The 13,187-nt window shown below is 44.1% G+C and overlaps 1 protein-coding gene across 1 annotated transcript; it reads right to left on the reverse strand.

Annotated features, from left to right (window-relative positions):
- LOC141781564 (adhesion G protein-coupled receptor E3-like) lies at positions 1-13,187 on the reverse strand. The gene is made up of 16 exons (XM_074657379.1): positions 13,167-13,187; positions 8,115-8,193; positions 6,846-6,989; positions 6,219-6,365; positions 6,002-6,123; positions 5,248-5,416; positions 5,044-5,157; positions 4,788-4,963; positions 4,483-4,695; positions 3,415-3,618; positions 3,086-3,327; positions 2,929-2,995; positions 1,640-1,731; positions 1,398-1,557; positions 1,178-1,234; positions 1-1,061 (listed from the first exon to the last, which is right to left on the reverse strand). The coding sequence occupies exons 1-16, from the start codon at positions 13,185-13,187 to the stop codon at positions 981-983; spliced, it is 2,088 nt and encodes a 695-aa protein (XP_074513480.1). The 3' UTR covers positions 1-980.

Consider the following 13,187-nt stretch of genomic DNA (forward strand, 5'->3'; position numbering starts at 1 on the left):
TAAAGTGGGCATGTCTGTAAAGGGGAGACTCGTGGGTACCCATAGAGCCCATTTTCATTCACATATCTTGAGGTCAGAGGTCAAGGGACCCCTTTGAAAATGGCCATGCCAGTTTTTCCTCGCTAAAATTTAGCCCAACTTTGGAGCGTTATTTAGCCTCCTTCCCGAAAAGCAAGCATGACCTGGTTGGGACCAATGGATTCCTCTAGTAGGTTTTTGAACCTACTCGAGCCTCTGAAAGACAGTAAAGCCAGTCGGGATTGCGGGTCTCACGGGGTTAACATGCTCTTGCGACCACTATATGATATTCTGTATCAATGCGTGAGGTAAATATAATTTTTAAGTGCACACAATGAGACAATTTGACTTGAATTTGTCTTGTAAATTCTGACACACCTGGAAGTGTCCCAGCTCTCATGTAAATACAACACAAATGGAGAGAGAAGGAAACAACTGGGACATGACTGTTTTTACTCTGGAGACAGTTTGTTTTTTTTAGACTGAGGGTGAGGTCGGTAACGTGTTTGTGGAAGCAAATGAATCAGGTGGAGAGATGGTGACAAGTTCAACAAGTCCTCCCGGTGTTTCAGCCCTCGTTTTATAAAAACACCCACTGTGAGTTACATTAATCTCTTGTATGCTAGAAATGACAACAAAACTGCAGATTTCTAAAAGCATGACTGTGCAAACATTAAAAATCCGTCAGCTACATCTACAATGTATTAAGCAGAATAATATTAATTGATGCAATTATTGCATTCACAACTAAATAAACCTGACGATAGTAAGAAAGAGTAGCACTTTCAAACATTTTACTTCCTGTCCTTTCACAATGAAAATGGCTAAAACCCCTAAGAGACAGACAATGATCCATTCAAGATGTAGACATTCATATTGAAATATTGAAATCCAATATATGTCACCTTTTTGCATTCATTAAACTAGAATTTATAAAAACATAAATCATACAGATCATTTTGTCAGGATCTATCTTTTCTCCCCTCATCTGTCTGTCCCTCAGGCTTGTCCAAATCCTCAGAGACCGAAACTGCATCTTTCTGCTGAAATAAATTATTATAAATCAGTATTAGTGTTTAGATTATTAGATCTACATTACAGAAAACTTGGTGGACTGCTTGAGATCACGTGTTGTACCGTATTTCCCGGGTATACTCACCACAGATCTGTCTTTTCCACAAGAGCATGTCAGCCATCTGATGTACTCCTCTCGCACCTGGAACATACAAATCAACTATTCAAATACTAGACAAAATATACAAAAACACACAAAGACTGCAAACCAAACCATTACACAAAAAGTAATCTACATTACTCACCATTAAATATCATCAAACATTATAGGTTATATATCAATTACAGATCTAGTTGAAGTCTACCTCCTTGTTGAGCAGGCAGTGGACGATGAAGAGGAAGGTGCCCTGCTGGGAGTTAAAAACTATGAAGAGGAACCGGAAGAAAACGTTTGTCTGGTACAGACCCAGAATCCAGGTACAGCCCAGGATGACGAACTGGGCCACGATCTTGAACACAATCAACCTGTAAACGACGTATAATTTACTTTCAGAAAAGAGTTCTCACTTCTGTGCAAAGACTGTCTCAAAGTCTTGAACACTCCTACCTGGTGTCTTTGGATTGGGAAGCACCACTTTTCATGTTGACCAGGGTGGGTCTCAGACTCCAGAGAGTAGCACAGAACAATATCCAATTAAGCTTAAAGAGGGGGGGAAAAAAGACACAGAGGCTGAGCTGAACATGTGACTGACGGGTGTTTTTCCTATGACATTGATTATTCAAACAATAAACAGCACTGAATGTCTACTCCCAGTTTCAGCTTTGCCTGTGCAGACTGCATTTATAGTTAAAAAGGTGTAACCAACACGAAGACCAGAGAGCATGTTTATGGGAGAAAAGCAAGCAATATTGAAGCTGAGAGAAGATGGAAAATCAATCAGAGCCATTGGTCATAGCCAGTAAAACCATTTGGAATGCCAAAAAGTACAGAGACGAGGCTCAAACGTTGTGGGACAAAAATGTTTGGGCTGATGAGACAAAGATGAACCTTTACCAAAGTTATGGAAAGGCTTAATGTGTGGAGAAAGCTCATCTGTGAAACACGGTGGAGGGTAATGTCATGGCTTCTTCTGGCCTCGCTGTTCCAATAGTTTTCGAGGGGACTGTGTGTGCCTTTGTTTGACATTAGTCAAAAGTAGGAAAGCCTAGTCCTCTCTGTAGCGTGTGCTAGCGGTAAGAGGTGCTTGTCGATGATGGAAAACAAAGAGGGTAATGCGTCTTCATGAGAATATCTTTGATATGACTGGAGGGTTAACGGTGAAGAAACACTGGAAGGGAACCAATCGGGCAACATTGCCTGTAGGCGTGTCAGTCAACAACAAGCTTTTTCATTATGTCGTAAATAAGCAACCTACGACTTTCTCCAACAATTTACGTGACTCTGTGCCAAGCAGCACTTGTTTTTTGACTGGCATCTTCTTCTCCACACACATTCATCCTGGCCTACCACTGCAGAACTTTGGTCAGTTTTTTTTTAACAAATCACTATGCAGTGTCCAGGCATATTCCACCTTCATTTGCATTAAGTTAACACTTTTCAACTTCTCCCTTTTATCCCACAATGCTTTGAGAGGCAAATAAACCCCCCTAACCCACTCACGTCCTATAAAATAGGTTCAAATTTCTCAGTGGTTTGCAACACATTCAATAGGTCTTCACCATAAATCCAGCAGGGCATTGAGAGAGCTTATAGCCATACAACAAAATATTGTCAAAAATTTGTCTTAAAGTGCACCTTAGCTTGTTTTTTTGGTTAGCTAAACAAGTTAGAGAACACACCAGGATGAGCTGATAGACGGGATGCAACTGTTGATAATAAAAGTGCAATATACTCACTGCAAGGATACCAATCACAGGGCCTGTTAAAGCCCAGTTGAAATTGCGCTGTCTAGAGAGCCAGCACCTGCAACGGAATCACACAAACAATCCTTTCAACCTACATGCAGACTTACAGGAGAATATAAATGCTTGTAGAACTGTTTGTCTTACTCACACCTTGGCCTCAGTAGCACCATATCCATCAGAAAATACCAGTGCAGAAATACCCACAATCACAAATGGAACGCCGTAGCCAATCAGGCAGAGGACAGGCCTGGGGAGGCCGTCTCTCTGGATGACCTGCACCTTGGAGAGTCTCCGCACCAACAGGTGGAGCTGTAGCGCCTCCAGCAGCATCCACACAAAACCCGCTACGACTAAGAAGTGAAGGAGCCCCGCCATGACGGTGCAGGCCAGCTGTGGAGACAACAAAGATGTATCTTGAAAACCAAAAAAGAAAATAAAGCCTCAAACAAGAATGGTTCAATTTGGGTCCATTGGAACCTCTTGTTCAGCGTATTTGTCGTTCCACAGCAGCAGCAGATGGGAGAAGAAGAGGCAGAGGCAGAGATGAAGACGGGCCGTGTTGTTGATCTTGGGGTTCCAGCTACACAGGAGGAAGGTGAAGATGGCCAACGCGAAGAAGAACAGTCCGACAATCACGCACATTCGGTTCAGCCACTCCAGGAAATCATTCTGTGGTGGAGGCTGAGAGGGTCGAAGACAAGCAGAGATATACATACATTCATTGTGATCAAGCTGATCTTGGCTCAAGCAAGGGAGTTTAAATATCTCCCGGTCTTTTTCACGAGTGAGGGTGAAATGGAGCGGGAGATGGACAGGTGGTTCGGTTCGGCGTCTGCAGTTATGCGGGCGCTGTACCGGACCGTTGTGGTGAAGAGGGAGCTGAGCCAGAAGGCGAAGCTCTCGATTTAGCGGTCCATCTACGTTCCAACATTCACCTGTGGCTTATGAGCTTTGGGTAGCGACCGAAAGAATGAGATCTCGGATACAAGCGGCCGAAATGAGCTTCCTTCATATAGGGTGGCTGGGCTCAGCCTTAGAGATAGGGTGAGGAGCTCAGACATCCGGAGGGAGCTCGGAGTAGAGCCGCTGCTCCTTCGCTTCGAAAGGGGCAATCTGATAAGGATGCCTCCTGGACGCCTCCCTTTGGAGGTCTTCCGGGCACGGCCAACTGATAAGAGGCCCGGGGTCGACCCAGAACACGCTATAGAGATTATATATATCTGGTCTAGCCTGGGAACGCCTCGAGGTCCCCCAGGAAGAGCTGGAAAACGTTGCAGGTGAGAGGGACGTCTGGAATTCCCTGCTAAGCCTGCTGCCCCCGCGTCCCCGGCCCCGGATAAGCAGATTATCTTGGGCCTGCAACTCTGTCTTCCCCTGGGTACACACTAGAATATTTTAAAGGCTGCCAGACGTCTAAGTAAATTATTACAGGCCCCACCATCATGTGGTCTGAGCATAATCAAATCTGACTTCTGTTAAGTCCTCTATTTTGTCCCTGACCTCGACCAACACACGTGTACCATGTACATAGTAAATCTGATATACCTCCCCAATCTGCATGATGAGGGCAAAGGTAGAAAGGTGGGAGCAGCTGCACACCGTGTAGTTCTCATCAGAGTATGCAACCCAACAGCCCTCTACCGACCACTGCATCTTCTTATCATCATCTTTTCCTCCGTCATCCTCTTGTCCCTTTTCTTTCTTCTTGCTTTTGTCTTCCCAGTACACACACGTCACTATTCCAGATTCAGGTACTCTCTGAGAAACGGAGAATACAATAAGAGTTAATGTTTGTCTGGATGGATGGATGGATAGGTGTTGGATGGATTTTGTTGTCGATGCTGCTGCACCTTCTTATGTTGGATGGTGAAGTTGACGGGCTCGGTGAGGTTGGTGGTGTTTATTGACGGTACGATGGCAGTGAAAACATCAGAGTACATCTCTGTCTGGTTCTCTGTTTGAAAGTATTGATGACTAAGAAGATTCTCCATCCCGTTCAATGTCAGGAAGGCAACCGCTGCAGAACCTGGGAGTGTCCACATGATACAAGAAATAAGCAAACATCTATAAATGTTATAGTCATCATGGTCATTATAATCTACTCACCATTGTTGGCGCTAGCTAGAGCCTGCAAGTTGATCTCCATGGTCTGTCCTTTGGCAGAAAGGGAGACGTTGCTGTCATCGTGACTCCCCGGTCCGATGGCACGTAGGCTCAAATCTTACACATGGAAATGACAATTACAGCAATGTGTAGCTGATATGCAATTCAAAATGTAGCCCAAAATAAACTAAGAGGAACTACACTTACCCACTGTTGGAGTCTGCATAGCCTTTCTGGTTTGGTTCGGACTCTGAGGCAACATCGTAGAAACTAGACGGTCTGAGATGTCCAGGATCACACCGGCGGTCTCCCCGTCTCCTTCGCTACTCATCCGGGTTGGGCGGGCACTGCCACGTGGTCCGACACCTGACACTTCCTGCAAGAATTGAAATCATTGTAATGAATGAATAAAAGGCAAAATACAAACATAAGATATAAAGCTCTGATTTTGCTGGATTTTAAGTACCATGGATGCAGAAAAGCTGTTTGCCACCGTCTGCAAAGACACCAAGAAGGACAGATCGAGGGAAAGGTTAGAATGTCCTCTTACATGTCCTCTTTAGACTTACAGACAGGAACTGTGTGATCTGTCTCTACACTTAAAGAGTGTTTTCTACATACCGCGTCTGGTAAGATGACACCTGTGTTATTCTGAAGTTGTTGATCCATACTGTTAAGAAAGGCTCTTTCTTTTGTCTGACCCTGCAATAAAAGTGTGTGTTGAGTGCTTTGTACAAGTTGGTGATTCGACATCTTCTTCATTCATAAATTCTCAACCCTGAAATGGAAAAAAAAGCCATCTGGGCTTACCTCTGGAGGTTCTATTGCATCTAGAAGCTCTTCAAGATCTGTCAGTAATTTAGAAAATAATTGTGCATGAACATCTTTACATAGATTTAAATCTTAATCATCTTTAAAAACGTGACTTTTGCTCACTTTGACAAAACGAGACGCCCATCACCCACAAGATTCCAGTTGAAGGGTAGAAACCATCAGGACAAGAGCAATAGAAGGTCCCTGGTGCGTTGGTGCACACAGTTTGTCTGCCACATAAACCAGGCATCTCACTGCACTCATCTATATCTGTAGAGAGAGAGAGAACACACAGGACTATCTGTTCAAACACAGATACAAACAGCAGAGTGTACGTCACACATGTACCGAACAAGAGCACGCACCTGTACACGGGTTAGCGACGCTGGCTATCACATCTTGGTTGTTCAGCCGATAACCGGGGAAGCAGGTGCAGATGTAAGATCCAATAGAGTTGGTGCAGTTAGCATCAGGACCACAGACGGTAGCATCTTCGACACACTCATCAACATCTGTAAAATTAGATAAAAAAATACATCTCACAGCACAGCTTTTAATCCAGTCTCTTGATATAACCTGTTATATTATTGCACATTTGGTGCGCTCCATTTTGCTTTGCCATATTGGAGGGTGGGGTGACCTTTTTTTTAATGAAATGCAAGCTGCAGGTGAAGCATTACATTTAATATATATTAGCTGAGGATTAAACAATGGCAGGTTGTGCGGTTGAAGCTGTGGTAACAGTACTTTTTGGAGAATGTGCATACTGGCCAACCTTGAGATCTCAAAAAAAAAAAGGAGGACTTCAAAACCAAAGTTCTCCCCCCAAAGAATTTGAGTTTCAGAGACTTTGATTCCAACAGAAAATGTTGGCTATTTGCTTTACCTCTTAAATGTCTTCCTCTCTCTCACACTGAAGAAATGTACTCAAAATGGCTAACCATGTACAGATGTTTCAACTGATTTGCTATACTGTGGTGTGCTGCAAATACCGATACAGATGTTGGTCTCGCTGGGATCCTGGTCCGGTTCAGTCGGTGTGAACCCCAGCTGACATTCACAGGTGTGAGCTCCAGGCGTGTTGGTGCAAACAGAGTCAGGACCACAGACGGTTGAGTTGAAGCACTCATCGATATCTGAGAAAAGGGACAGTTACTGTAAGTGACAATATTCTCATATTGATTATGTATACCACTTCTTTGTGACATATACATATCAAACATAGACATATCTCCCCCTAAAGGCTCCCTGTCCCCCCTAAAAATGACAAAAATTGGTCTAACATGAGTTTTGGGCATTGGCATCCTGTCAAAACCTGTAGTTGTCTATTTGTGCATATAGTCCACTATACCTCCCAGCCTTTTGTTAGCATTGTAATATGACTGGCCTCCACAGTTAGGTGCAGTTTATTGCCCGTGGTGTGTTCCTCGCTGATGCTCCAACAGTTTTTAAGGGATTTTAATAATCATTATTTATGGTTTGCAGCCTTCAGTTATCCCTTGCTCACTGCATATTACACTAGTATACAGTATAGTATAGTATGGACCTTGGCAATGTGGGGTTTCAGTTACAAGTTGGTAGCCTGTATTGCATGAACACTCGTAAGTTCCTGGTTTGTTGGTACAGGTCCCATCATCACCACAGACATTGTCAAGACACTCGTCAATATCTGTAGAGGAGCAAAAAATTGACATTTTCAATTCACAACCTGCATATATGTGATGTACAGTAATTGCAAGGAGAGAGAGAGAGAGAGAGAGAGAGAGAGAGAGAGAGAGAGAGAGAGAGATATTATTAAATGGTACCTATGCATGGGTTGGTCTTTCCAGGTGGTAATGCTGGATCTGTTGCATTGAATCCATCCAAACAGGTGCAGAAGAACGCTCCAATGGTGTTATTACAAATGGTGTTAGGACCACAGATTCCTGCAGTACTCTCACACTCATCTATGTCTGCCAAGATAGAAGAAGAAGGTACACTATAAACAAACTTTGCATACTGGAGTTACCGTCTTGCATGACAGGTTTGTAGCAATAGCCGAATATTCTCATCCTAAAAAACACAATATAACCACAAATCATTTTGACATTTTGGGTGGCTATGCAGTCTATTTCTTATTTTATATATAAAAGAATGTCTATGTGTGCTTTCTCTGTGGAAAAAAAAAACCCCAATGTTGGTCATTTAAATGAAATAAAATGTACTTACCAACACAACCATATGAATCTGGAGTAGGTAGGTGTGTTGGGGGGATTTCATACCCGGATACACATGTGCAGCCTCCAGCAGTTGAACACTCAGCAAGCGGTCCACAGGAGTCTGGTTTACACTCGTAATGATCTACACAGAGATAGAATGATTAATACAATCATATCATTAATATTGGCAGCAACGAAAGCAACTTTGGTAACGTTTTATATGTGGGCCCAGATATGGGACATTTCATTTATTTGTCAGTTCTTTCTGCTCATTCAAAGTAAATTAAATTTAATATGACGCGTATGTTGGGGGGCTGCACGGTGGTGCAGTGGTTAGCACTGGCGCCTCACAGCTAGAGGGTTGCAGGTTCGAATCCGGCTTGGGACCCTTCTGTGTGGAGTTTGCATGTTCTCCCCGTGTGAGCGTGGGTTTTCTCCGGGTACTCCGGTTTCCTCCCACAGTCCAAAGACATGCAGGTTAGGTTAATTGTGGACTCTAAAATTGCCCGTAGGTGTGAATGTGAGCGTGAATGGTTGTCTGTCTCTATGTGTCAGCCCTGCGATGGACTGGCGACCTGTCCAATGTCGGCTGGGATCGGCTCCAGCCCCCCCGCGACCCCTAACGGGATAAGCGGTTGCAGATGGATGGCAGATGGATGGCGTATGTTGTCATAGTTATGAAGGTGTTTATCGTCATTGGTGATTGATGGTGCCTTCAAATGGGGTCGTGTTTACCGTGTTTACGAGTTGGGCCCATATGAACGCTCCCCCTCATGTCGTATTAACAACCTTGTAAGTGGAAAGTTTTCCGAGTTCACGACTTGTGACGTATTTTTTCATGTTGACAGAAATGGTGGAAGTTATGGGAGTTATTTTTTCGGTGCATAATAAGTTAATATATTGTAATTTTAGTCGCATATTGTTTTTCTTCGTAATTGTATAATATTAGTTACCGACAGTAACGTTAATATTACCATTGCTTAGCAGCGGTGTTCTTCACGACTTGATCACTTGATTGCCGAGCATATCGTGTACACGACTTCCCATGTTGTAAACGCAAACTCACCAGTTTCATTTGAAGGCACCAATATGCTCGACGTTCCAGTGGTCAAGTCGTGAAGAACACCGTTGCTAAGCAACAACAATATTAACGTCGCTGTTAGCGTCTAGAAGCCACAGAGGCTAACGATTTAGCAAGCGGGTAACGTAATGCAGGAAATGCAAAAGATATCAACATTTTTCTCAAAGCTAAAAGTGAAATTATGAATAAAACAATATACGACCAAATTAACAATATATTAAATTATTATGCACCGAAAAATGACCTTCCATGGCCTCCACTATTTCTGACAACGTCAACAAACAAGTCGCAACTCGCAAACTTAGAGCTTTGAGAAACTTTCCACTTACGAGGTCATGAATAGCACCAGAGGGCGGCGTTCATATGGACTCTTCTCGTGAACACGGTAAACACGACCCCATTTGAAGGCACCAATAACAACACTACTGATTATATCCACGCCCCACATCTTAACAATCCTTATCTGGCACTTTAATCTACTTAATTTTGTCCAATTTGGTTTGATAAAATGTCCTTTGTTAACATTTGATCATGGTATGTCTCCTTTTTGTTCGATTAATAAGTTGACATGAACGCAAAAAATATTGTAGCGGCAGACGGTCGAAGCTGCAGGTCTCAAAGACTTTCAACCCAACCATCTCAAACAGCTGTAAAACAAAAGAAGAAAACTCACTGAGCGTCACACACACACTTTGAGAAATTAATCTTTGTATTATTATTATTATTATTTGAGCCATGCAATCCTTGAATACAGTAGGCAGTTTTTACATCCATGGGGTGAAAAAAAACAATAATGCCCTCAAAGACGGGTGATGGGTGGTGGCTCAAAAAGGTATAGAAGGATAGTTCTATGAATGTGGATTAGGTGCGCTGAACAAGGAAATGACTGACTGCGGCAACCGGACAGCCGGCAGTCGAAGTTCTGTGACACCAAATTGCAGTCTCGATGTTGACTTGCTAGCACATCCCTTCCAGAGACAGGATGAAGTGGACAGCGTTGCCTGGGCCCAAATTATCGTGGAGGGGTTGCAGCATTCATTTGGGTGAGATATGATGCCAACAACTCAATGCCACTATTCTTGGGAAGGTTGAGATTGCTTTTAAAGGCTTGCATGGAGAGACAGATGATCCCGCCATCACATAAGGGGTTCATCAATCTCTTTGGCAAACTATTCTGTGGCTTCCTGGACTTCCAATATAAAAAGTTAACCATACACCTGAGGTTTCAAGTTTTAAATTCCTTAACTTTTTTCGTCTTGTTTTTTTTACTATGACATAATGATTTGACCATTAAGGATGCACCGATACCAGTATCGGGTATCGGGTGCGATACTGTGCTCATGTATTCGTACTCGCAAATCGCCTCCGATACAACAGCACCGATACCACTTTAAGGCAGCGTGACGTTAATCTCTCGTCAGCATCTTTCGGGTCCTATCGCACGCACTCACGCTCCACCTCCCCGACGGTGCGGGCGAGACGGGCCAGTGGTGCGCCTGACCCCACGGGGCCGGGATCCCACCTCAGCCGGCGAGCGCCGGCCCTCACTTCCATTGCGCCACGGGGTTTTGCTTGCACCCTCTGACTCGCACGGGCGTTAGACTCCTTAGTTCATGTTTCAAGACGGGTCGGGTGGGTTGCCGACATCGCCGCAGACCCCTGGCGCCTTTTACGTGGGCCGAGCCCCGCCCTGGGGGCACGACGCGGTTGGGGCGCACTGAGGACAGTCCGCCCCGGTGACACTTTGGCCACGGCCCCGGGAAGCACCTTCGCCCCGAGCCTTTCTCAGCCGACCTAGAGCCGGTCGCGGCGCACCACCTCATATGCAGGACTCCCCAGCCCTCCATGTGTCGCTCACACCCTCCAGCTGGCTGTTAACGAGGGCACGATGCGGTTGGGGCGCACTGAGGACCATCCGCACTGGGAGCACGGGCCCCCGTCTGTCCCCGGCGGGGAGAGAGGGCACAGCGAGCACTTTGGCCACGGCCCCGGGAAGCCACCTTCACCCCGAGCCTTTCCAAGCCGACCTAGAGCCGGTCGCGGCGCACCGCCTCATATGCGGGACTCCCCAGCTGGCTGTTAACGAGGGTCTTTTGGCACAGAGAAGTACTCGTATTGGTACTCGTATCGGTACTCAGTATCGGCGAGTACTCATATGTAAGTACTGGTACTTGTACTCGGTCTGAAAAAAAGTGGTATCGGTGCATCCCTACTTGTAATATACCTTTTTATATGTTGATGAAGAAATTGAAAACATATATAGGAGTACAACAATTAGCAGCAACTCACAGGTCACGTAACCAATAGGGCTAGTGGGGTGTCCTAATGGTTTGTACACGTAGAATCCTCCAGGACAAAGAGCCACACTCACGTGCATACTTGTGCTGTGACAGTGACCAATATAAGCATATGCTGTCCCTGTTGTTGGCGACACAGACTCAGTGGTTGGATGCCCAAATGGAAGATAAATCATATAATATGTGCCACCATGATTGTTTGATATACAGCTTATGGCAACTCTGTCTCCACCGATGCCTGTGAAGCGCCACCAATTGTTAACAAGATCTGCATCGTCTTCAGGAAAGCCGGGGAAAGAAGTAGACGTGAAGTCTAGGTTGCGCCACGGTTGGGTTATGTTGGCGTATCCGTCACAAGAACCTGCAAGGAAACGTTGGCAATTGAGATGATTTAATTCTTCATTGTTAGAAGCTCATTTTTGTGTGGTCTGTAAGTAAGTGGACATCATCCGTACCAGGAGGAAAATCACACGTGACATGGATGATAAGTACGCCTAACAAAAAGAGAAAGAGTGGAGAGTTAAGGAGAAGTTGTCTGTGCCTTGAAAAGGATCCAATATCAATAAAATAATTCCTTCATTTTTAAAATGTTGAGATGTAGCTTTAGAAAACATTTAACACAACCCCAGTTATAAATGGTACATTTAAGCTTTTCTTAATATCTTTGACTCAAAATAAATCAAAAAACAACCTAATCTTCAGTTTAACAATTAGCAGCATTGGCAGATTATGAATCAATTCATAGCCACTAGTCAAATATGCTACCTCAATTAATAAGTGCAGATTCTCAAACATCTACGATATGAAAACAGGAATTCACTTACCGAGGAGAAGTGACGAGGCGCAGTAGTTCATTATGACACGTCCGAGATTTGAAGTTGTAAAAATTTGCACCCAAAAGGTGCTTTTAAAAGGTTTGCAAAACCAAATGCAAAACATCATGTAAATTTGCTGACACAAGGCAATGTTGAGGGCCTCTTCCATTATGGAGGAAACAAAACATCTTTCCAAGTTGTTCTTTGTGTACGAAAGAGTTTTAGCATCTGGCTTCCTAAATGAAGGCCAGATGGTCGGATGGTTGGACGGCTGTGGCTCAGGAGATGGAACGTGTCGTCCACTATTCGGAAGTTTGACAGTTCGATCCCCGGTGTCCTTGGGCAAGATACGGAACCCCAAATTGTTCCCGAAAGGCTCTGCCATCGGTGTATGAATGCGTGCGTGAACGGGTGAATGCTGACATGGAGCGTAAAGCACTTTGAGTGGGCGGAAGACTAGAAAAGCGCTATATAAATGCAAGTCCATTTACCGTTTATGGTCACTTGAATATGAGTTTTTGCACAACTTTACAACGGTTGAATGAAAAATCATTTGAAATATATGTCCTCACTGCAATGTTAAGATTTGTTAGCTCCCATTATGTTTGACATCAGGGATGACATTATTAAATCCATAGTAACAATAAAACAGATCAGTAATGAAGGTCGTAGCCATCATCATCATCACCACCCAATGAAGCAGCTTTTTTTACACTTAGACTGAAACATATCAGAACTTTGACTTTCAGTGTTCTCTGAGAATTAACTGATCTTGAAATTGAAGAAGACAGCTGCCACTTCCTGTCTGAAAGGAACAATGTTCTGACCCTCAATGTCGGCGGTGATTTTAGACTCTTTTTAGGGGAGCTCAAGCACGCCTAAATTTTGATCTCAGCACCCCTAAAAAAAATAGTTATCAAACCTTCTGAGACTCGGCCGACAT

Source organism: Sebastes fasciatus, chromosome 13 (assembly GCF_043250625.1).
Source record: "Sebastes fasciatus isolate fSebFas1 chromosome 13, fSebFas1.pri, whole genome shotgun sequence".
Lineage (NCBI taxonomy): Eukaryota > Metazoa > Chordata > Actinopteri > Perciformes > Sebastidae > Sebastes > Sebastes fasciatus.